This window comes from Cnephaeus nilssonii (genome assembly GCF_951640355.1).
Source record: "Cnephaeus nilssonii genome assembly, chromosome: 10".
Lineage (NCBI taxonomy): Eukaryota > Metazoa > Chordata > Mammalia > Chiroptera > Vespertilionidae > Cnephaeus > Cnephaeus nilssonii.
In genome coordinates, this window is record NC_137081.1 from 68,328,505 (window position 1) to 68,354,883 (window position 26,379).

The window sequence follows — 26,379 nt, forward strand, 5'->3', positions numbered from 1 at the left end:
CTCTCTTCCTCCTGAGGAAACAAACCTACTTTTGAGTAGAGGACTGACATGAAGATACCTGTAGGTTTCAGAGGAAAAATGGAAGACATGAAATGTCGTTCAGGTTGAAGATGATGAGGAAAGATGAGATGAGTAGGGCTTGCCAGGAGGGCCTGGCACCAGAGGCTTGGCTTGGGTCAGCTAAAAGCCTTGTGCGCTGTTGAATTGTTCAGGTTGTGCAGCTGTGTCTTTGCTCCCAACGGAGGTCACGTTCCAGTGTTGAGCCTTCTTTCCACCTACATCATTTTGGAAGACTTTGGGCCACGCCTCCCTCCCCCACACCTGGGAAATAAAGTATGTGAGCCTGAATTCTGGAAGAAAGCAAAAAGAGAAGAGAGTTGACTGACTGCTGAGTGAGCCAAGAGTCTCCGCACATTTCTTCAGCTCCCCTTTGTAGTTGGAATTTTGGCTCTCTGTCCTTCCTGGACTCCGGGCTCATCTCTCTGAAGTAGAACTCGCTATTGGTCGCTCTTTGAGACCCAGCTCAAATGTTTTATAACATTTATCACTCTGTATTGTAATTTTTATCCAGGCCTGAGGCCAGAAACTATATGTGGGTCATCTTAATATCACAAAACACTCAGCATAATTTTTAGAATGTAATCATTCAATAAATGCTTGTTGAATAAAGTGAATTTGTTTATACTCTGCAGTTGCAAAGACCTTCCTACTCTCTGCACATGCCAACTGTGTTCCATCTCCGGGTCTTGCCCTGCCTCCTGCCTGGAAGGTTTAGATCCAGATCTGCATTGCCCCCTCCCTCGCTCCTCTGGTTTTTGTGTAGAAGTCCTATCATCAGCTAGGTGTTCTCTGATAACCCTATCTAAAATACCGCCCTTCCCCAATCCCAGTTCTCAGCGGCCCTTATTCTCTATTACCCCGTGTTATTGTTTTTTATAGCACCTGCCATCATCTGATGTCCAATTACTCGATGATTGTCTTTTTACTTCACTTAGAAAGACATTCCTGCGGTAACAGGGACGTTTGATTTGTTGCCTGATTTATCTGCAAGCACTTGGAACAACCATGGGCACATAGTAGGCACAAGAAATATTTACTAAATGAATGGTCAAAATCAGACTAAAAAGGATAATAAACATGCATCTGCGCGTTTGTTTATAGGTTTATGCAAGCGATGTCATTGTTATAACTTTTCTAACGTTAATATCAAACTATATTGCTCTCAGAAAAATAAAAACAGATTCTATTTTTTGTAGATTGCACTGTGAAATCTAATTGTGGATTAGTATTTGTTTTAAAAACATTTGAATGCCAAGCATATCCAGTAAGAAAACACTTTTATTATCCATGCCAGCTTAATTTTTAGGGCAGTGAAATGGAAGAGTGTCATTTCAGCAAGCAACTTATTTTCATTAGTGAGAATGGAATATTTTGAATATTCTAATTGATTTTTGAGGATGACTTTACAAGAAAATAATGCTTATTTTCTGTACAGTGTATATTTGCCTTTAAAACAGAAGGAAAGTAGAAACAGGCATGGATAATAAATTTTCAGAAAGGTGGGAGCTAATAACTGACTTTTGATCAACATTGGGAGGAGGGTCAGTCTGTAAAAATTGGTAAAAAATTGGGATATGGAAAACTTTAAAGATCTGATTTTAAAAATAATTTTATATGTATATTTAAAGTTTGCAAAGAGATCATAGACTGTTTATCATGAGCTCGAGCTTCTCTTTCATTGTATTTTACTGCAAATTCACTTGGATATTTCTCCAGAAATGTTAACTCTGTGATATGGCAGTAAAAAAATTGGTTATCAAATCAATATTATTATATGGCTTTTAGTGTCATAAGAATTCCTTTTTGAAACCCACAGAAACTCATTTTTTCTCACCATAAATTTTGTCACTTTCTCATAAGGTCAGAGTGCTAATGTTGGAGGTGATCTGCTCTGGGACAGAGTCAACAAAGTGGTAGTAAAGTTAAAAAATTCTACAGGGCGCTTTCCGAAGATTAGAGTTTCCTTTTCATACCAACTTCACACAAATTTTAAAATACATTACATTATATATTGATAGGTGAATTGTTTAAAAATAGATGAAATGATAAGCTAGTCTCTAATGTTTGCATTTACATAGTTCACATTTTCATGACTATTTTTGTGTTTTCTGTATACTTTTAGTAATAGGTTGTTGTTTTTTCTAGATTTGTAAGTTAAATTTTACAGTGTAGGTGATTTTAAAAATGAAATGGTTATGTTAGAAAATAATACCAGGAATGATAGAGTTAGTTTTTATTACTTGAAAATGAAACATGGTTTTTAAATGGTAAAATGTATTAGAATCTGGAGGTTCCATTTTAAAAATATTTCACTACCAAGCCTGAGTTGCCACTGGGTTAATATTTATTGAGTATTCATTCACCGAATGCATGTATATAAATATAGGGAAAATCTGAGTGGCTATAAGAGGAGGCAGTCTTTTAAAATTGCAAGACTGTGTTTCTATTAGTTGAATATCCAATCAGTCCTTTGCTTTCTTTCCTTTATTTTTTTTTTAACATGTGTAACACATATGGATGATTATGCAATAACATTTTCCTGCTTTCTTAGTACAGACACTTAGGAAATTAAGTGTGAAACTGGAAGTTCTCTTTAATTTTATTCACTTTAATTAAATATTTTCTCTTATTTCAAGAGCCATACCTAATTATTAAAGGGACAAATTAATCTTGACATTTTACTTGAACTTCAAAACTTTTAGTTTGCTCTAGGTTTTCCCATGTTCCTATTCAAAACTATAAGTACCAGAGTAGTATTTTAGTTTCTAAAACACTCGGTCAAAGTACAACTCCAGATTTCTTATCTGTAATAATAAAAGCGTTAATATGCTAATTATACCGGATGTACTTAAGGACAACCTTCTGGACGAAGCCGGGGCTGCTAGGGAAGCCCGGTCCCCCGGTGTCAGAGGGAAGCCGGTGCCGGCAGCTGGGGGAAGGAAGGCCTACTCTTGCGTGATTTTCGTGCATCGGGCCTCTGGTATATGAATAAAGATCTTGATCTGTTTGTAATTATTTAATAATTCAAGTACACTTTAAAATTAATTGAGTATTTTATTTTATGCTTTTGACAAAGTTGCTTACAAAACCAAATTATAGTGTTTGTAAGTAGCTATAGCTCCACTAGTTTAACCCTTGCTGATTAGCTTTTTAATAAATTTCTTGATAGCAATAGTAGTTAGAATAATTTGAGAACTATTTGCAAGCTCCTGGAGGGGAATAAGCCTTCAGTAATTGGCTTATTTCAAACAATTTGGCCTCCTTCCCTGAAGTTAAGAAAAATTTATAGTTTCTTTTAATTGCAAGTTGAGACATTCAACGAAGATAACATGAAGAATAAAATGAAGCACAAAGAGAAAAACAAAATCACTCATAATTTCACCATCAAAGATTATGTGTACCTGTGAGCATGTACAATCTCACCTTTATTCATTTCATCATGTCTTTATATATATATTCATCTCATGCTTTTATGCAATATGAAACATTTCCCATGCCAATCAACATTCTTCACTATGATTTTTTATCATAGTCATTTAATCACAAGGGATCCTTTTTTGTTGGATATTTTGATTTTCAGATATGGGCAAATATTTCAATAAAGATTCTTGACAATTTCCAGGGTTATTAGAAGTGGTGTTGTTGCATCAAAAGACATGCACAGTTTTCAAGCTTTAGTAGAGCAGAGAGCAGCCTTCAGGCTGTGTTTTCAGAATTTGAAAAGGGTCCTTTTAATTCACACACTATTCTTATCTACAGATGGCTGAAATTTTATCACCTGTTGCTCCTGGGAGAGGTAACTCATTGCGCCGAGCAGGCATCTACTCTGAACAATGTGAAGGAATTTATTTTAAATGTAGTTCTTGCAAGTAAAGTTTCAGAACCACATGGGGCAAGGGACATGAGGAAGCATTGAACAAGTGGAATGATAAAGGAAGCAACGTATTCCTTTACAATACTACCAAGATCAATTGAACAGCTATTATATAAAATTCTGGATATTATGTGCCTAGTTTTGGGAGTTTAAGTTTTTATCTTTCTGTACAGAGATTCAGGCTGTTTGTTAACTGTAAATGCTAATTAACCCAGTTGAGAGACTTATGGTCCCAAACATGGTACATATATTCTGGATACTGATGCAAGCGGGAATTAATTAACTCCTGAGCAGCCTTACTCTGTTTGAACACCGTTTGCCAAGTATGAAATTACTTCCTTAAGAGACGGTGAGGATGCAAAGTGTGATTTTGGGTAGTTTGTAATGAATATCCTTTACTGTAGGGTCTCTGCTTCATTAGACAAAATATTTATATCATTGGAATGTCTCCTTGAAAAACAGGTTGATAAAGAGATAACCGTGACAGACAAGGCCACTAAATAGATAAAAGTCATGGTGCTTGCTCCAATCAGGAAACTTTGAGCTACCGCTCCTTATCTTTTATCCAGGGGAAGCGTGTGTGTCAGATGATACGGGCCAGCCTGTGCTTCCTCTGCAGAAACTGGAGAATATTAGACCTTCCAGAAGCTGGACTCTGTTGTCGTTGGGTGCCTTTTCTTTACTCAACAGCCTTCATCTCAGATGTCTACAGGATTTTAAAATCCCAGTCTATTATTATCAGACTGACTCTTTTCCTTATAATAGTGGGTAGCTAATAATACGCCCCTTGTGATATTTAAAAATAGTGATACAGCTCTCGTTACCACATCTGTTAGCCCCAGGTTTACTTAGCACCCATCTAAACTGGGCTTCTAGGCTTTTTAAATTTTATCACTTACAATTTCTAGATTCTATCTAGTTTTTCTGGTGTCAGCTTATTAAACCATAAGTAAATGCCTTAAGACCATTGACAGATCAGCATTCTTGAAAAAGGTACTGCAATTAGGAAAAGAGCTGCTGCAATAAATAAATAGAAGGAAGTATACTTTAATCCTACTTCTAATAAATTACTATGTTCATGTGGAACTTTGGAGATGAGAGAAGTCTCACTAAATATTTTAGTTGATATACATCTTTAAAACATGGTTTATATTGATTTGGATCTTAAACAACAGATTCTAATATTGCCTTCATCTCACACTCCCTAACACTATTTAAAAGCTCTGTAACTGTAGGGTGACTTTCATTTATATAAAATGAATTATTAAAAACACTTAAGGTATCTAACCTTGGTACTAGGGGTATCTGTTTCTAGGCCTTTAGTCCTATATGGAAATTTCTTTCTTCTCCCAAGTGTTTACTGATATTCTTTTGCTTCCTTGAACTGCTAGGATTTTGCATTTCTTTTAAGTGGATTTCCCCTTACTGATAAATAGATTGAGTTGTGAGATTGCGTCCTTTTCATTCTTCACTGCAAGTGAATAAATCCAGAACTTTATACTTGGTGACATTTATTTCAACTCATCAAGGGAATGCCACCCATGTTTGCTTGGGTTGCTGTACTTCAAATAGGACATTGAGAATGTTTGTGTGTTAGAGTAATCCTGCTATTTCTGTTTCAAAATTAACAGAAAATGCGCTATGTGCCTCCCACTTGGAGAGGGAAACTTCTCTACAATTTTTTAATTAGTTAATATGGATTCAGTTCTTAAAAGACTCACTAGTGCCAGTATATTTAAGAAATTAGTTGTTTTATTTTCAACGTATTTGGTGTGTATATTTATAATTACCGTGCACAAACCAAGTCTGAGTTAAATTTTGACATAGAAGCCAATGCAGGGTAGCAAGATAATGCTTCTGTCCAATAAAAATGCCTGTCTAATGATTGAACCAGTTGATTTCTTTCAGGTTATAGACTTGACTGTCCTTGTGTGAAATATTATTATGGAGAACAGCAGTCAGAGAAGACAGCTGCCCATGGGCATGAAACATGGCTTCTGTATCCCACAGCAATGCCGTCAGTGGAACTGTTTTCCTTAGGATGGGTTGTGGCATTTCAGATACAATAAGATGCCACCTGTTACAGTTAGATGATGATCAAACGAATAAGTAGTAGTTAATGGAAGTAAGAGGTGATTGTTTGTGGTTGATAATAATATAGATCTTGGATGAATTAGGAAGAAATTGTCAATGCCATTGCTAAAGGGTTTTATGGTTTATTGTCTCAGCTCACATTTGTTGAACACTTTCTGTTTGCTAAGTGTTGGGGATGTAGTGGTAAGCAAGCAGACCTGGTTCCTTTCCTCCTGGAACTGAATACCCAGTGGAGGATGCAGGTGTTGTGTAATCACTCATATAAACATAGCCTACAAGTGGTAAGTACAAAGAAGTACTACAGATTGTTACATCAAGTGGAACTTGGCTTTATTTGATGGTGACTATAGTAAATTACGATACGTATGTAATGTAGTTATATAGGTGACCTTATGTCCCAGAGCAAATCTTTCTTGTCATGTGAACCTTGGATATTGGCTTTCTTCCATCCCAGTCCTCAAGGCCTATTATCCTGTCAAAAAGAGGTCAGTTTAGAGCTGGGGAGGTATGAAGGATAAGGATTGTGAGGTCAGGAGAGGATGATTATGCTGGATTCTGGAAGGAATCAGAAGAGATTACGACAAACGTTTGAGTTTTTCCACCCTAACCACATGGTGTTCAGTTTTGTGTGACTTACACCACTGATGTCCTGGATTTACAAACTATTGGGAGGTATTATTAAATACTAGAGGCCCAGTGCATGAAATTTATGCACAGGTAGGGTCCTTAGCGGCTGCCGTCTGCCAGCTGCTGGCCGGGGCCTCCTTCCCTCAGCTGCCTGCCACTGTTGCTGCTGGCCGGGGTAGGGCCAGCTGGGGAGAGGAACCGCAGGAGGTTGACCTGCAGGCCCGGCCCCCGGTCGAACTCCCAGTCGAGGGGACAATTTGCATATTAGGCTTTATTTTATAGGATAATATGTAATACATGTTGTTGTTTTTTAAATATATATTTTATTGATTTTTTACAGAGAGAAAGGGAGAGAGATAGAGAGAAACATTGATGAGAGAGAAACATCGATCAGCTGCCTCCTGCACGCCCCCTACTGGGGATGTGCCTGCAACCAAGGTACGTGCCCTTGACCGGAATCGAACCTGGGACCTTTCAGTCCGCAGGCTGACGCTCTATCCACTGAGCCAAACCGGTTTCGGCTGTAATACATGTTTTTATCATCTTGTAGGTACATTCATATTCCACATGTTTATAAATACATGTTGCAATAGATATCATTTATGTATTCATAATTTTTAAATGTTGATATTCATTCCCAAAACTTCAAAGACTAGAAAATGGAGGCCCCTTTTTACTTCTGTCCTGCAGTGAAGAGTAGTGGGAAGACATAGGAATAAGGAGTCAGAAGACCCTTGCTCTCACTCCACTTCTTCCTCTATTACAGAAAAGTGGGTGGACAGCAGTGGCAGCAGCGTTCCCCCCACCTGTGATTCTGTGACGCACTCTGATCTCTCCTTGGGATCCGTATCCCAATGTGTCGAGTCACTCAGTTTTCTCCCACTGAGCTGATTTGCAGCCCCTTTCAGGAAGGTGGGAGCCTTGGAGAAATGCCATTTCAAGAAAGCAAATACATTTTTCATCTTGTCAGACTTTTATAAAATGAATAATTGTTGGCAGAAAGTATTTAAAACTGTCTTTGTCTTCCCCATTAAATAACAGCCTAATTACTAAATGTGGAATGGGACCTCCAGATTGACGGTGAGGGAATTGGCTTCTCATCCTACTTCCACTTCTAGTATTAAACTACGTCGACGGTAGATCAAACAGATTAAAAAACTGCAGGTGATTTTCAGAATTCACGGATCTCAGATATTCTCCTAGGCCATCAAACTGGCTTTGGCCTAGACTTGAATTGTTCATAGTATGTCTCTTAATTGCTTTATCATTGTTGCTTCTGTTATGTTAGTAGGTTAAGATAAACACACATGTACATAAAACATTATTTCCAATAAATTCTGATTTCTGTGAACAATAAGAAAAAAAGAATCATTATTTGAAAGAGAATATAATAAAATGTATTCAGATATGCTGATGGCTTGATTTAGTTTCGTCTTCAGGAACAATGGGAAATCATTAGAAGCAAGTGTAGTGCTGGCTGACACCTGATTGCTCCGGACCTGCGCTAAGTGAAAGCAATGCCACTTTAAAAGCAGAATCAACTTCCCATTTCTCCCTAATGTTCCGTTCAGCTCTACAAAAACAGATCATGGGCTAGCCCCTGGAAAATAATGTCATGGTCCCCATTCTCCAGATTTTTGCAGGCCCTTGGGGAAGCAAGACATGGAAATAGAGTGAAGCAAGTATAATACTACCGTACAAAGTAGAAAGGAAGTCATGCTAAGAAAAGTTCAGGGAAAGGCTTCATAGAATTGATGATTCATGAGCAGAAATTTTAAGAAAAGTTCATTAAGTGAACATGAAGAGAAGGCTGATTGAAAAGAGATAAAGGTGTGAAGTCATAGAAGTATAACATAGCCTGGCTGGGCATGGCTCAGTGGTTGAGCATCAACCTATGAACCAGGAAGTCACAGTTTGATTCCTGATCAGGGCACATGCTCCAGTTGGGGGCTCGATCCCCAGTGTGGGGCGTGCAGGAGACAGCCAATCAATGATTCCTTCTCATTATTGATGTTTCTCCCTTCCTCTCTGAAATCAACAAAAATAGATTTTAAAAAAAAGTGTGACATAGCTACATGAGTGTGAGTACTTGGTGTTGCTATGGTGCCAAGTCTGCAGAAGTGAGGGAAGAGGAATTGAAGTGGGAGGGGGACGTGAGGGTGTAGTGTAGAGAAAGGAAGGAAGGGGCCGGAAAAAGAAGGTTGTAACTGTACTGTGTAGGCTTTGGGTTTTATCTTTAGTTGATGGAGAGACATTCGAGATGTTTGAGCATGTCACTTTATAATCAGATTTGCATTTTGGAAGATTATTTGTGGCTGGCTTCTGGAGAACGGTGTGACAGGAACCAGATTGTGTGGTAGCATGGAGATATAGTTAAAAGGGTAATCTAATTAGGGTAGGTCAATTGAGTGATGAGATGATTTTCTGGTGTATAACTTTCTATTGATTCATACCTATACTGCCATGTTTTAAAATGTCAGCAAATTGAGAATATTTTTAGTATTCAGTAGAACTAATTCATTGCTACTTTTATAGTTTTAAGTTCTTCATGAAATTAATAGCAATGAAAACTTGAAAGAAGGTTAGCATTTTACTTGTCCCTGAAATTAAACCAGCAAACTTCTCACAAAAATGTTCATAATTATAATTTTGCTATATAACCTGGAATGTAACTTTATAAAAATGTAAGGTAATAAATTGTAATATATACACATGTAGTTATTTGTGGAAATTATGCATATTTGAAAACAAGTGAATGATGTCATAGTTCAGGCATATCAAATTATTTGTTGATTTTACATTTGTTGCTGACAGTCATAACCAAGACTTTGGATTAATTCAATTCATGGAAGAAGTGACTGATATATTTTATTTTTATTTTTAAGCAGAAAGTTAAATTCCAATTTGAGAAAGAATGAAAATATTTGTTAGGAAAATTTAAATAGCCATATATGTATATCAGACTGTAAATTTGAAAAGAACATGTGTTAAAATATCATTGCAAATCATATAGTTGGAAAAGTACATTTTAAAATGGTTTTAAATTATCTCACAAAGAATATAGCTTTTAAGTCTTCTTACCAAATCTTGCATAAATCCTCAGTTCTTTTAGTTACATCAACAGTAAACAAAATTCAGTTGAAGAAATTAGAATATCCATAGCATTATGTGTGTGGGGGGGTGGGGGGGAGATAAATTATTAGAGGGCTACATCTTTTTCTTTATGAATTCAAGATTTTTTTAAATATTGCTATTTAAGTACATATAGTATACAAGATATGATGAATGTTAGGTTGTATGTCCTATAATTAGTTTCCGTGATGCATTTTCTTCAATTCTAACTAGTGTTCAGGAATCTTGACTCATTCCTTAATATTAGCTAAACTTTCTCTAATTATGTAGCTAGAATATTATCAGTGCCTATAGTTTTAGGATTGCAAGGTTATTACTCTGCATTTCATGCCAGATTATATTTCAGTTTTCAGAGGTCACATTGAGGTTTTAGGGGTTAGCATGAATTTGCTGTGCCTGATTTTTAAAAGTAAAAAAAACCCAAACCATTTCATAGACACCCGTCCCCCATAACGATGATGAATGTAGTGAAATACTTTGAGGAAACTTTGTTTTTTAGCAAAATGTATTTTTACTACATATTCACCTTCATAGGTTCTGTTAGGGGAATCAATGGTGACATGTTTCAAAGCAGAAATCTTTTCATGCCTATTTTTTACTATTTAATGAGATTTCAGGTATATTTTAACAACCGGGGTTTCCCTGATGAATCATTAAAGTAAGTGAGTGGGCTGAAAGGTAACACTAACTTTTCTCAGTTCTGCCCTATTTTATCCTGCTGGGTTATTAGTTGCTTTTTAAATAGAAGCTGCTGTGTTGGAGTGGGTGGGTGGAGGTGCAGAAGGAAAGGGGTCAGTCAGGAAATACCAGGTGACCTATTGGGAAATGATGACCTATTGGGAAATCCTACCCAACTTTACTTTCCCCAACTTAAAGCAGTTAGTGTGTAAGCTCACTGGCGTTTGCTCTGCCAAGCTTACTTTTCCAAATATTGCTTATAGGCAAATAGAATATAGAGTTTCAGTAATTGGTGCAAGTGTAAGGTATCAAGCCATATGCACATTAACCTGTGGAATCAATTTCTCATGTGTGTGGGATTAAAACCGTTAAAACCATCGTCACTGAAACTATACCTTCCTACAACTAATCGCAGTAAGGTGTCTGTGGAAGGTATTAATACAACAATTTCTCTGATTTAAAATTTTTACTTGGTATTTGGTTGGAAAATTATTTAAATATTATAGGTAACCGAATTGACATCATGGATGCGGGCTAATTGTAGGTTTCTAATGTGATGTAGGATTACTTTTAGAAAGTCCACATGATGTATTTCTACTTAGCACATCTTTTTCAATACATCAGTGACATATTGCGATTTTCCTTTATCTGTAGTGTAAAAAAAATACTCAACTACCACAGCAGTTGTAAGTGCTAGAGTAGGTAGACAAAAATGTAGTTCACCTTGAAAATGTTCATGGCTCAGGGAATAAAGAAATTGGGTCAAGCTGGAAATAAACGCAGGTACAATGACAAAAAGTTTTAATAACAATTTAAAAATATTCACAGCATTGGTTTCAGGCTACTTTTGTTCTCAGTGATCTAATCAATGCATTATTAATGTTTAACTGAAATGACTGGTGGCACGTTTTTATTTTGGTCAAAATGTTTCCATGAAATACTCTTGTGATTTCTCCCTTTCCATCCCCTTTTAATTGTAAATACAAACTTTTTGGAAAAGTAGATAATTAGATCATTTTGACCTCTGGTGATCTTAAATAGAATTTGAAGTTGTTTAAAATGTCTATGTCACAACTACCATTTTTACTCATTTTATATTGCCAATTTAATGTTTAGCATTTAACCAGGTATCATTAAATCATAGTATAAATAATGAATTAAACTTCCATAAAACTTTAATGGTATATTAGTCTCATTCATTGGTTTCACTGAGGAATAAAATATGCTGAAAAAATGAGGGTTTTTTTTTAAAAACTGAAGTTTACTTGTTTAAGCAGAGAAACTGAAAGGTTGATAAAAATTTTTTAAAAAATTATTTTATTGAGATTATTACAGATGTCCATCATTCCCCCCCCCCTTTGTTCCCTTCAACTGGGCTCTCACTCCCCCCCCCCCCCAAAAAAAAAAAAGTTGATAAAATTTACCCAAAACATTGTATATGCTCTTTTAGGGAGAGCAGCATATAAATGGCAATAATGGATTGGCTATTTACTCTTTTCTTAATGTCATAGAATATAATCATTGTAGTGTCATGAGGAAAGGACTTGGGCTTTCTGATTGGTATTTTTTTCTCCAATGTAAGAAGTGTTGTGTGTGTGTGTGCCATTTCTTTCTTTTAAAAAGCCACACCCTACTTCTGATAGACTGATGCAGTTTAGATGTTTCGAGGCTTAATATCTGTGATTGTACTTGTGCAAATGCTTTAATAGATTCATTCACCCAGGCACCCATGTAAGACCTTTGTCTGCATGTCTGTTCACCCACCATCTTTTGGCAAACACGTGGTCACTGCCACGAAGGACCTCTGCTTGTTTGGGAGTGAGAACCTTCAGTGTTGGGGCCCTGCTCCTGCCGCTCCCGAGAACTCGCTCTCTGGTACCCTTCCTAATGTGCACAACTGGCTGTGTTCACCTGACTTGCTTGTGAGCATCTGCGGTGTCAGGATGACCAATGCAGTTTTCTGGGAGTATTGCTACAGTGGGCAAATAACATACTCCCTTTATCTTTTAACAAATTCTAGCATAACAGCAAAAATCCTTTTTAACAAAGTGTTTTTTTAACCTCATGTTTATGTGTCTCAAGCAACGTTTTCTAAAACAAAACTAAGCACAGCGTATTTGAACTGTTCTTTAATGTGCTGTAATGACATTTGGTTTAAATCTTATATTTAAAACTCAGCTTCCCTCTTTTGCTTGTACCTAATGGGTATCATCTTTCTTCCAGGTTGTGCTTTAAGAAGACCACAGGGAAGAACACATTTTCTTCCTGCCACAAAAGTTGCAACAGAAGTAAGTGGGGGAGCTGCCAGGATATGTCTGTCTCCACAAAACAAGCAGAACAAATTTCCATGAATCAAAGCCACTAAGTATAGTTTTCAGAGATGGTAGGACATAGTTACTCTCCCTAGAAAAATACCTCAAATGCAGGCACACCCATTGGCCACTAGCAAAATGCTCAAGTAAACGCCAGTTCAAACCTGTACATTTCACTCTTCTTACTGAGCTATTAAAGGGGTGGAAATCTTCTATAGCTATAATCTTTTTTTTCCCCTTTTCTATTTTTCAACCTCCCACATGCTCGGTGTTCAGTTCTGCGTACTGATTGTCTTGAATCTACAGCAGCACCTACACATACTGCCTCCACAGTTTGCAGATAACTCATGATTCAGACCCATAAGAAACATCTGTAACTATATGGCATAATACGTGCTCTAGATTAATCATGGAAAAGGGTAGAGTAATGAAGAATCAGAAAGCTTCCCCCCCCCCTCCGCCCGATAATATCAGTGTTGCTTTGTTTGAGGTTATATGAGTGGAATATTCTTTAGAGTGGTTTATATCCCATCCTGTCATGTGAGGAAATATCTCAGGCCACTTTTACAAGCATCATTTAGAGACCTTTTAAGACTAGACAGTGCATATACACCTTAGCATGATTAGGTCAGAGGAAATAGAGCAAGATAGTAGATTTCTTGATGTGATCTAGTAAGCCAATTAATGTTAAGCTGCTTTTATTCTGTCTTTCTTGAAACCTCTGATATCATTTTCAGAACTGCCTTTTATTGCTCTCTCTAGTTACTTTCTAGAAGCTTCTATCATTTGAAGGATTAATGGCTACCATTTTGTTAAACTTCAGTGTGATTAGAGTTGAAGTCTCTCTCCAGCTGGCCTGAAAAAAAATCTAGCTTCTGCATAGCTCAGCCTCTGAGCTTCCTTCTTAGCCACAAAACCGGTGAGGCTTTTAAAATCATATTTGAAATGCAAGCTGCTGATGAGGAATGGGTAACACCCACTGTTTACCAGTTGCATGTGTGTATCTATCTTTCTAACCTGTCCTTGGTGGATAGGAGGTCGTGATTGAAAATTACTGATTTTAAAATGCTGGAAGATTTGAAAATATTCTTTCTCCTTAAGTAAGGTGATTTATAATCATAATGGGAGGAGCAAAATACCTTATTACTGATCATAAGCTACTGTGCCACAATTTTATCTTCACACCTCTGTGGTTAGTACTGTTGTCCCCATTTTAGAGAAGGTGTGACTGAGGCCTACAAATTTAGGTAACTTGTCCAAGGTTATACAGCTAGGAAGTGATGGAGCTGAGCTTTAAATTTGTATCTCCCTGACCCCAGGGTTTATGCCTTTTCCATCCAAGGAACACTGTTTCTTATTTTGCAGATAATTATAATATGTTTGTATACTTGTCCTCCAAAATGCTCATTGGGAGATTCAGAGATCAAGAAATAAGCTTTTATTCACTTCTGGCACTTCTTTGAGAACCATTTGAGACTTTTTGCTTTGGAATGCAATTTAATGGGCATGGCTTTGTCTGAGCAAGGTGAAGTACAGTTTTACCAGTGAAGAGCATCCCTGCATTGTTGAGACTAATTTCATGGAACAACATTATTAAGAAAAGGAATATGCCATTTTATAAGTGGTGTTTTCTTTAGTCATAAAGGGAAATTCAAACCTATGGAATATTTTTTATTTTATTTAAAAAAATGTTTTTATTGATTTTTTTAGAAAGAGGAAGGGAGAGGGATATATAGAGAGAAACATCAATTGGCTGACTCCTGCATGCCCCCTAGTGGGGAGTGAGCCCCCAACCTGGGCATGTGCCTTGATCAGGAATCAAACCGGGACCTCCTGGTTCATAGGTGGATGGTCAACCACTGAGCCACACTGGCCAGGCTGGTATATTTTTTAAAGCAATATTTTTCTTGCTTATTTCCAATAAGAAATAGCACATACGTTGAAATGTATATAAAAGTTTTTATATTCTTACATATATTTTTATTTCACTAGCACATTAACAAAAGTGATACTGTTCAAATAAAAATTTCTTGCTAACCAGTTCTCTGTGATGAAAAATTTACCATGTTTATAATGATAACATTATCCCTCAGATTTGTTGTTTAAGGAAAGGTTGTAGAAACCTTGTTGATTCACTGACATATAGCTTTACTGCATTTCTTTGGTCTTTCTTTGGGAGTGGGCTATATACAATTGTGAGGAAGTCAACGTATGTCCACTATCTCAAGAAATTGTATCCTAAGATTTGTAACACTAGAGAATTGAGATTTAAATATGAATGTGCTTTCTTATAAATATGGGTTCATTGGGGGTAGTGATAGCTGGTGAATTTAAAAATGGATTAATATGAGAATTACAGAATCAGAGAATATCTGAACTGGAAAGGGCCTTGCCCATGAAGGGCTCTTGGAGAAGAAGATAGTCCAAGACTCAGTACAACTCTAGGCCAAGCCAGTCTGGAGTTTACTGAGTCAGATCAAAGCCGTTTCAACTAGGAAGTGAGTGGCCACAGCAAGAGAGGGGCTTATACTTCCTAGGGTAGGAGGAAAACTGAGTCCTTGTGGAAGTAATCTTAGGGCATGAAGAAAACAAATCAGAAAAAGAAAACATCATGTCCTCTTACTAACATGAATGATGCAATAATATTGATTGCAAAAATACAAACCTTAAGTGTTACATGTTTTGTTAAATAGTGGGACACAGCTATTTTTTATAAAATAATGCATCTGTAAATTATTTGTACTTGCTTACTGGGTATAATATCTTAAGTTGTTTTTATTTAAAACATCTTTCTACACATACACATATATTTGAAAGATGTATTTTTTGCTTATTATCTAGAATCTGAGGCGGGTTGAAGGGCCAATGAGTATTCTCCTCATTGAAGCATTCTATGGAGGGTCCCATAAACAGCTGGTGGACCTGCTCCAAGAAGAATTGGAAGACTGCGTCCTTTACACTCTTCCTGCAAAGAAGTGGCATTGGAGAGCGCGGACGTCGGCTTTGTACTTCTCCCAGAATATCCCCGTCAGTGAGCGTTACAGGTAATGAGCCTGCAGGCTGCCTCTCCAGCCTTTTTTAAATGTCCCTGTGTAAGGATGGTGCTTCTCTATTGGAGTCCGTGAGACGTTGTCCAGCTGGAACTGGTTAGTCTGACAACAGGACAGGCAGCAGAGAGCAGGGCAGCCCTTTGCACTCTCAGGGCCATGGGAAGGTGCCCCCCTTTAGAACCTACCCTCCTCTTCTTATTTGTCTGGTGATTGTCTCACATGCACGAATGTGGGTAGGGGTGACACTTTTTGGCCTGAGAGAGCTGGTCTTGGGCTCTGTTTTATTTTTTTTGACTCCATAACCTCCAATGCCTGTTTTAGTAAGTATGCTGTTTTAGTTTAGTTTATTGTGTCTGCTCTGTGCTAGGAGCTAAGGTTTCACAGATGGATCTGACCAAAGTCTGTGCCCTTACAGGCTTGAAGGTCTATTGACATAGAGATAGACATGTGCATGAAGTGAAAGTATGGAAAATGGAGAAGTTGGTGTTAACTGTGACAAACTGGAGGTGGCTTTTTATAGTTGGGAGCCTTTGCTTAATCTTGAAGGCTGAGTGGATCTGGGGACACAGACCTCACTAATGGATTCTGCTTTGTGGGAACTAGGGGCATCTATTAGAGGGTCTTAAGGGTAGATAAAAATGCTGTGGTACATTTACACAATGGAATGCTACTCTGCCATAAAAAGGAAGAAACTTGACCCTTGCCACAGCATGGATGGACCTAGAGAACATTATGCTGAGTGAAATAAGCCAGTCAGAGAAAGACAAGTACCATATGATTTCACTCATATGTGGAATCTAATGAACAAACTGAACTACCAAGCAAAATAGAGACAGACTCATAGAGAGCAGGCAGACAGCTCTGGTGGTGGTGGTGGCGGTGTGCTGGGGAGTGGAGGGATTGAGCAAAAAGGAAAAAGAGAGAGAACTCATGGACATGGACAACAATGTGGTGATTGTAGTAGGGGAAAGGGAGGTAGAGGTGGAAGATGGTATAGAGGGGATAAATGGTGATGGAAAAAATAAATACATTTAAAATAAAAGAAAGTCTTATGGGACACATTGAAAAGATGGATGAGAAATACTGATTATAGTGGTAGGAGGAATAAGTAGAATGGAATCCCCTTGAACGTTTCTACCTCTTTATTCTGTTTGCATGCACTGCCGACTATCTCTTGATTGTTAAGTAGTGAAGATTATCCTGCTGTGGGTTACGTATCTGAGGTTCCTGCCACCCTGGGCAGGACGGCATGGGTTTAGCAGGAGTGGAAGTGCCAGGCTGATAATGAATGGGGTCAGCAGACAGGTTGTTAGAGAAAGGGCACGATGCTGGCTGCAGTGCCCACCGTGGCCCGTGTAGCCGTACCCATCTGCTGCGCGTGAGGTGGAGCAGTCACGGGGAGACAGGAGCCTGGAATTTAAATGTAGGTTGCTGTTCTTAGTAGTGATTTGAGGAGTTCAGAGAATAACCCTTTTGGTGAATGAAAACCGTGCCTCATCTCTGAGAATTGAGGTTGCAGATGGAATAGTAGTGAGCACTCCAGTCACGTTGCTTGGGATTTTAAAGGTAAAACGTGGTTTGGTGGCATATTGAGAATTTTGTATTTTTCTAATCTAAACTGTATTTTTCCTTACATAATTTAATGTTTTGTATTCTCATATGACTAAGTGAATATTGTTGATTCACTAATAGTATGAGACATATCAATGAGTGTATCAGTATAAAAATTTTAAAGGTAATGATAAGACTATTGCTGTGTTAAAATCTGACTGTTTATAGTTGCTTTCCCATCTCATTTAATTGTTTTCGCTGCACTGGTTGTGCTTGTAGTACTTGAGGTCAAGTAATCTGGCTGACTTTATGGTGGCACGTTTTCATTTAACATTACATCTTGACAGAATGAAAAATTTCTACAGTGACTTGAACATTGAAATGAACCAATGCTGTATTTGCTATCAGATTTCATTTTGATTGTGCACTTTTTCAGAATGGGAGGATTGTATTACAGATACATGTATGTAGATGGCAGGCAAACCAACACTTCTCTGCCCGCTCCCTCTTAGGCCTGAAGCATTTGAGGGTAAACGTCACACTGCTGTTTGAAGCGGTCTTACTTGGGAAGTAGATTTCTGAGAGATCGTGATGTCGCCAGAACCTCCAGGTCCTCACCGTGGTATCTGTGATCTCTCAGGCTCAGTCATATAAGCCATGCAGTTAACTGTTCATCTAATCAGACTTCACTAAGAGATAGAGCTCACAAGTTTAACTTACCGTAATATTTGACCAATGATAACATGTAACTCTTTAGCAAATAGCTCTTTCAAATACTTTTGGACAGATAGCAGCAGCTTGAAAACTTATACTAAGTTAAAAAAATATGTTCACTCAATCCTACATTGAGGTGCTAGAGTAATCTTTTTTCTTTTAAATATATATATATATTTTATTGATTTCAGAGAGGAAGGGAGAGGGAGAGAGAGACAGAAACATCAATGATGAGAGAGAATCATTGACCGGCTGCCTCCTGCAAGCCTCCCACTGGGGACCGAGCTTGCAACCTGGGCATGTGCCCTTGGCCAGAATCGAACCCGGGACCCTTCAGTCCACAGGCTGACGTTCTATCTACTGAACCAAACCAGCCAGGGCTAGAGTAATCTTTTATTACCCCAGTCGATCTGATCTCTGCAGAGACTTTTAAAGGTATGAAAGGTTTTTGTTTTCCAGTTACTTACTCTTTGTACATTTGGGAAATGAAATCATCAAAATTCATAAAGAAAAAAATGAATAAGCACTAATATTGTCTACTATGCAAGATCACTGTGAACAAGTAGGAATGTGTCTGATGAGGAAGGCCTTGAGTGCAAGTACACATGTTATTTTCTAACTTCTGTACATGTAGTCACTGTTAGAAGCTTGTTATGTGGAAAATATCCTATATAAAAAGAGAGGATTATGCTAATTACTTGTTAACGACTGACCACGTAACGACCTGCAGGAGGGTGGGGCAGCGAACTACAAGCGGGAGGCAGAGAGCTACAGGAGGGGGCAAGGCAGCAAGCTATGGGAGGGGGAGCTACAGGAGGGTGGGGCAGCAGGTAGAGAGCTACAGGAGGGCGGCAGAGAGCTACTGGTGCACGGATTCCTGCGCAGGGCTACTAGTGTTATTACTAAAAGGATAAATGCTTCAGCATAATTCATCAGTTTGGTTCTACGTTATCTTGACAGCTGAAAGGATGCATCTTGCTCCACATTTGGGGCTGTATAATGTTATTATAGATTATAAAAGCTCCGGAAGTTATTTTTCTCAGAAGTAGTGGGTAATTATTCTTACTTGTAGGTTATACTAAAGCCTTGCCCTCTGGAAACTTTGCAAAATGCAGAAGGATGTTTTTGGGGATATGCCTTAATTTTGTATTCTGAAATGTGTAAGTCGTTTGTTCTAGGGTCAAACCTTTCTATTTTATTAAAATACTAGAGGCCCGGTGCACAAAATTCGTGCACGGGTAGGATCCCTGGGCCTGGCCAGCGATCAGGGCCGATCGGACCTTCCGGCTGCTGGCCGGGGCCTTCCTTCATTTTGTTCTGCCCCCTGGTGGTCAGCGCACGTCACAGCGAGCAGTCAAACTCCTGGTCGGTCAAATTCCCGAGGGGACAATTTGCATATTAGCCTTTTATTATATAGGATACCTAGACTAGGCATCAAAGACATTGTATTCATTTTTTTTTTTTCTCAGTGCCTTTACGGAACTGACAGAATCACTGTTACTTAAAATTTCTTCACTCTCTGATGCCTACAGTTATGTACCCAGCTCCCGGGAGGGAAGCATGACTGACCTATGTCTGTCATGATGACTCTGTTTTCTGCCAAATTTCCCAGCTCTCCTTGCAGCTAGGGCTAGTCAGTCACTAGGTTTTGGCAAATTAGATTTAAGTGTATGGCTTTTGGGTATTCTTCCAACAAAGCCACCTATCCTTTCCCACATTGGAGTGTGGTTGTGAGGCCTGCAACCATGAGGTTATAAGATGAGGACAGGATGCCGGGGCTGCAAAGCAGCTGAGAAGCTGGGAAGCACCTGGATTAGACGTCCGTCCTGAGTAGGACAGCTCTTGTCACCTGAAAACGCTGCGTTCTCAAACATCTAGACGTGCTTTTGAAATGCAACAGATTTTCTTTTAAGTCCATGGCTGAGCTAAGTCAGAGGGGACCTGAAGGGGGATCTGGAAATTAGATTGTAAACTGGCTTTGAAGCTGTGGTTGCCTCATTTTCATAAAAGGAACTGGTTAACTAAGTTACGGCACATTCTTGAAATGGAATATTGTGCAGCTTTCAGCGTACTTTCATGGGAACTTCTCCAAGATATACTAAGGGACAAGACTAAGGTGCCAACGAGTGTTATTCGGTGCTATCTTTGGTACAAAGAAAGGAGGTTATAAGAATGAAACAATGGAAGGCTACCTTGGACATGAATAAAAGTAGTTGCCTGAGGATCAGTGTAGCAGAAACTACCAGCACCCCCCCTTTCCCCGCCCCCTTCCTTCCCCTGTGCCCTTGCCAGCCTCCTACTGCCAGCATCGGCATCAGGCTGTGAGCAGCCCGCCACAAATGATTCTGCGCCTCAGATGAAATCATTCTGAAGTGTGTGCAGGAGAGAACTCATTAACAAAGATTCCTAAAAAAGCCTGGAAGTCAGGAAATGCAAAAACATAATTCTAAATAACTCATGGGTCACAGAAGAAATCATAATGGATACTAAAAAATAGAACTGAATCATAATGAACATATTGTGTATCACAGAGTGGGTTGCATCTAAAGTGACAGTCACAGCCACATCATTGTTAATAACTATTTTTACTTTTTTGATTGTGATGGGCAGGTCCCCTCTGATTTGAATCTAGGAGTAGTGCTGGGATGGAAACTATAAGAGTAAAAATTAGTGAAATTGAAACAACCTATATAATCGAGATGAACAAACTCAAAGCAGTTATTTTGAAATAATAAAATAGGTAAACCACAGGCACGATTGATTTTTTTCTAAAACGCACAATTAATTTTTAGAGTGAATAAACTATAGCTCCAGATATGACACAGATCAATAAAAAGGAGGAAATGCTCTTAGTAGCTCTATGTTGATACATTTGAAAACTTATATAAAATGGATAATTTCTTAGAAAAACATTACTTACAAAATCTCACTCCAAAAGTGAAATAGAAAACCAGAACGGAACTGGAGCCATGAAAGATGTGACTGCATGAGCTGAAAATGCTCCACTGAAAGCCAGAGGCTGGTCCGCACCGGTGCTGTGTCTCTCTCATCATTGGTGTCTCTGTCTCTCTCTCTTTCTCCCTTCCTCTCTGAAATCAATAAAAGAAAAGTAGTCTGGCCGGCGTGGCTCAGTGGTTGAGCATTGACCTGTGAACTAGGAGGTCACAGTTCGGTTCCTGGTCAGGGCACATGCCCGGGTTGTGGGCTGCATCCCCAGTGTGGGGCAGGCAAGGGGCAGCCAATCAATGATTCTCTCTCATCATTGATGTTTCTACCTCTCTCTCCCTATCCCTTCCTCTCTGAAATCACTAAAAATTTGTTTTAAAAAAGTAAATGATGACTTAAGAAATTGTAGGTAAGTGCAGTGTTGTTAGGCTTAACCAGGGCAATCATTTTACATCTCTACAGCAATTTGGATGCCTTTTATTTCTTCTTGTCTGATCACTGTGGCCAGGACTTCTAGTACTATGTTGAATAAGGGGTGAAAGCAGATATCCCTGTCTTGTTCTGGATCTTAAGGCCAGCATATCAAACCTGCAGCTGGCGGGCCGCATGCCTCGTTTTTTAAACCTTTTTAAACAAGGCATGCGGCCCGCTGGCTGTGGGTTTGACATGCTTGTATTAAGGGAAATGCTTTTAGTTTTTGCCCTTTGTGTATGATGTTGGCTGTGGGTTGTTCATTCTTTTTAAGTTCATACACTATTTGCTCTTTTTAAGCCCACGCTGAAGCAAAGTAAACAAATTAAGTAAATTAGACCTAAGTACTCTTTTTAAAAAAATATATATTTTTATTGATTTTATAGAGAGGAAAGGAGAAGAATAGAGAGGACTTAAGTACTCCTGATTAAAGTATATTACTAGATTTTACTATTAGAAGCGGGTGTGGTGCTTTTCAGAGTCCTGGGAAGTATTATAGTTATTGAATCTGTTGGAGGCTGGAATCTGGGAACCAGGAGCTTTTCTAGGTTTGTGAATCTTTTATTTTCTCCTTTTCCCTCAGCACATTTCTCTGATTTTCCACCATGGAAGTCACAAGTTATTTGAATTTTCTTCTTTTGAGGTTTTTCCTTAAGATCCAAATAAAATACTACATATGATGTCTTTAAAAAACCATTGGGTAGATTCATAGATGCACCAATAACATTCTCTGTTTAGGGTGCTCAATACCTGCCCCCAAATTATCCTCAAACTGGTATGCTGTGCAGTTCTCTATGTTTATGAACTTGGCTAGAGGCCGCATTCCAGTACTGCCCAGCTCACTTCTCTTATATCATTACCAGTTGTGTATACTTCTTGGGGTTTGGATGATGTTCTGACATGTATAAATTTTTCAGGAGGTGCAGTCTAGCATCCCAGAGTCTCACCAACATGTGACTGCTCCATTTATGAAATTGTCTGAGAGATTCCCCATGGCTGTTGCCCAGCCAGCCCGCCAGTGTCCCTATCCTACACTGCTGAATTGTGGGAATCTCATTTGCTTTGTTTTTCTACCAATCTGCTCTCCTGTCCAGGCGGCACACACAGCAGCCTCCCAGTATTTGTGCAGGGCTTAGGGCTTTGTCCACAATGTTTCATCTCAGTGCAGTCCTCTCTGATTGACTATATTGTTCAGTTTAGCCATGTGGACTTTATTTTGAAAATGTAGCTGACCACAACACTACAGAAGTAGAATAACAGTGCAAACCAATAACAATCATTCAGCCTGTATCTGTCTCTGTGTCTCTCTCTGTCTCTCTTTCCTCTCTCTCACTCTTTTCTCTCTCACATACACATAGGAATGACTGAATGACTATCCTTCAGATTACCCTAACAAACTCTTCATTGCAGAACTGGAAACTAACACTGTCACTATGCTTCCTAAAGCCTCGTTTTCAGACTTTATCTTTTCCACATTGTGTTTCTCTGTCAGTGTTCTGAAGAAGCTAAATATTCTTGTAGCAGGGAAATAAAGGTTTTCTTGTTATGAAGTTCATAGTTTATTTTCACAAGTTGCTATTTCAAAGGTGTGTGAATAGTTAGTAGCAAACACTGTGAACCCACTGCATCCAAGGAATTAAGCATGGCAGTGCAACTTCAAGTGCATGTTTTTATTTTTTTATCTTTTATTTTTTAAATATTGTTTATTGATTTCAGAGAGGAAGGGAAAGGGAGAGAGAGATAGAAACATCAATGATGAGAGAGAATCATTGATCGGCTGCCTCCTGCATGCCCCATACTGGGGATTGAGCCCACAACCCAGGCAAATGCCTCGATTGGGGAATCAAACCATGACCTCTTGGTTCTTAGGTTGATGCTCAACCACTGAGCCATGCTGGCTGGGCTCATGTGCATGTTTTTAATATCCCTTCTAGCATACTAAAAAATAAAATATGCCCTAACTGGTGTTCCTCAGTGGTTAGAGCATAGGCCCTTGGATTGAAGATTTCTGGCATGATTCCCAGTCAAGGGCATGTACCTGGGTTGCAGGTTCGATCCCCAGCCCCTGTGGGGGCAGGCAGAAGGCAAGCAATTGATCTCTGATCTCTCTGTCTCTCTCCTCCCTTCCACTCTCTCTAAAAATCAATGGAAAAATATACGTGGGTGAAAATTAACAAAAAAATAATAAAAATAAAATATCACATTTAAGATTCCCAAGTAATGGTTCATATGGATATAAGACATTATTTCTTTTTTTTAAAAAAGTATATATTTTTTATTGATTTCAGAGAGGAAGGGAGAGGAAGAGAGAGAGAGAAAAACATCAATGATGAGAGAGAATCATCAATTGGCTACTTCCTGCACACCCCCCACTGGGGATCGAGCCTGCAAAACCCAGGCATGTGCCCTGACCTGGAATTGAACTGTGACCTCCTGGTTCATAGGTCGACGCTCAGCCACTGAGCCACACAGGCTGAGCACAAGACATTATTTCTAAGAGATTCTGTACCTCAAATACCCTGAGGGTAAATTTCCCATATATTTACCTTTTGAAATTTGCCATCTATATTTTAAAAGACAAACTGGATGTTTATTACACTTTCACCGAGGAGAGAGGATCGTTATTTTTAATGAATGCAATGGAAAAGGTATAAAACCCCCAAATGGACACAAAATGTATTATGTATAAAAGAGCTCTGGCTGTAGAGTAAGGACCTTCAAAATTTTGCTTTTAGAAGTAATATACTTATTTTTGACATAATAATCAAAGCTATGAGTCTGATTGTAGAACGCTTCTAATCTAGTTGTTGTTAGGTATCGAGTATCTACATCATGGTTTGTCTCATAGCTAGAGGAAACATTTAGGAAATAAAGGGTATTTTTATTGTACTTCCATTCCCAACATTTACTTCTTCGTTTATTTGAGAAAAAAAATTCTTCTTTTATTAAGGTCTTAGCCAATGATAATATATTTGGTTTTGGAACTGTAAGGTGTGCACAGGTATTAGTGTCAGGCTTAATGTCTTCAGGGCCTTTGGTGCAGATAGTCAGTTACCCTCTCCTTGTCTTAAGACCCCCTCTCAGAGAAGTCTTCTTGCTTGCCTATTCCCTGAGGGTCAGATTTGGTCTACTAGCTGCCTTTTGACACATTGTCCTACCCATTAAATGACCAGTTCTGTCCATCTTTCCTTTCTTTATACCCCTCTGTGGTTTATTCACATGATGGGCCTGCTGGTCTCCTGACCAGCCAGCCCACAGAGATAACTGCGGGCGGGAGGCAGGGTGGATCAGGCATAGCACTCACCGAAGAGCATTCATGTCCCCTTCCTCCTTCTGTCTTTCTGAAGTTTTTCCTATATTTCTCTTTGTTCACCATCTCTTGCTGATAATAAACATTTAACAGCCCTTTTTTGGGGGAGAAATTCTTGGTGATTGAATAGTAGTAGAGAGAGGGCTGGGAGGTGAGATGGTTTGGCCTAATGTGCCCCCAGAGTAGTTATCTTTTGGCCCTTTTCTAAGCCGTTTCTTGTTGTTTTCTTCATCAGCAGTTATTAAGAGCTTTTATGTTAAGAGCCAGTGCCTGTGCTAGCACTGGTGATGGGAGGCCAAACTCGGCAAACTTGGACATACAGCACTAGCACATAGTTAGTGTTTAGTAAACTTTTTTGTTGATTGAAAGAAAGCTTCCTGCCTATATCCATTTGCTAATACTCACAGCCTTGATTAAATAGTCCCTGATTGGAAACCATCCCATTGCATCTGTAAACATCCAGATCATACACAGGGTTTGCTGGACCCTGCCTACCTTTGCAGCCTCATCTCCCACTCCAGTCATCTCATTAATATGCTGCCGTAGTGGCATTCGCCTTGTTCACTGTGAAATGTCAAGCTCTTTCCTGCCCCCGTCCTGTTGCTACTTGCTGGTCCCTCAGCTGCAATACTAACTCACTGCCCGCACCCCCCCCCCCACACACACCTTTGCTTATTCCTTCCCATTCTTTAAGTCTCAGCTAAACTTCTACCTTCTCAGAGAGATACCCCCTGACCACCCCATCTAAAACAAGTCCTCTATTTCAGTATCCTTTCTTTCCCTTCTGTAATAACATTATATATAATTTGCAATTATTGTGTTTGTTTGATTTATTTTCCTTTGTATTATACTCTAAGTTCCATGATGGCAAGGGCCACAATTGTCTTGTTTACCATTTTTAGCCCCAGTACCTAGCCTAGTGTGCTGCCTCGCAGATAGTAGTGCTGAGGATGATTGAATGAATGACTTCATATCTGTGGGTTTGAAAGTGCACACAAAATATGGTTGCAATTGGCTTTGCTAATTTTCTTACTTTTTCTGCATGGGCACTACTAATATCCCGTGTAGAAATATTATCTCTTACACATAGAAACTGCTTAGAAACATTTAAATGCCTGTGTTACTCAGGTTTATGGGATTAAACTAAAGAATTCCAGATACATTTACTCACTTATTTTTGTGGGTTATATTAATCATACTGTGGAATCAGTCATCCCTTCTTAATGTAAATTTTGATAAAAGAAAATACAATTTTCTGGAATTTTCCCTGTATAAAAGTGTTTCTAGGGAAAAAAAATCCTAGTTCAGGAAACTATGGAACCTAGAATATACCTGTGATAATTTGTAAAATTTCACATGATTATATTTTAAATGTTTTTAGTTTTAGCAGTGGCCACCACGAGCTGTGGCCTTTTAATATATGGTGCAGAAGCTATAGGATAACTGAGAAATTAGAATTTGGCTTAAAGAGATATTTTGTTTGGACTCTGCAGTTACTTAAGCATTTTTTATTTTTAATGCTTTTAGACAGATAGACATTATTTGTTTTGGTCACCAACA

At 38.6% G+C, this 26,379-nt stretch overlaps 1 protein-coding gene across 7 annotated transcripts in view; it reads left to right on the forward strand.

Annotated features, from left to right (window-relative positions):
* Positions 1-26,379, forward strand: part of GTDC1 (glycosyltransferase like domain containing 1) — a 364,719-nt gene that overhangs the window by 99,366 nt on the left and 238,974 nt on the right. For 6 of the 7 annotated variants that reach the window (XM_079781763.1, XM_079781767.1, XM_079781762.1 and 3 more), the window contains 2 exons: positions 12,689-12,753; positions 15,619-15,821. In XM_079781763.1, coding sequence (XP_079637889.1) covers positions 12,689-12,753; positions 15,619-15,821 — 268 coding nt within the window. The remainder of the gene's footprint in view (positions 1-12,688; positions 12,754-15,618; positions 15,822-26,379) is intronic. The other variant, XM_079781765.1, reaches the window with a different exon arrangement.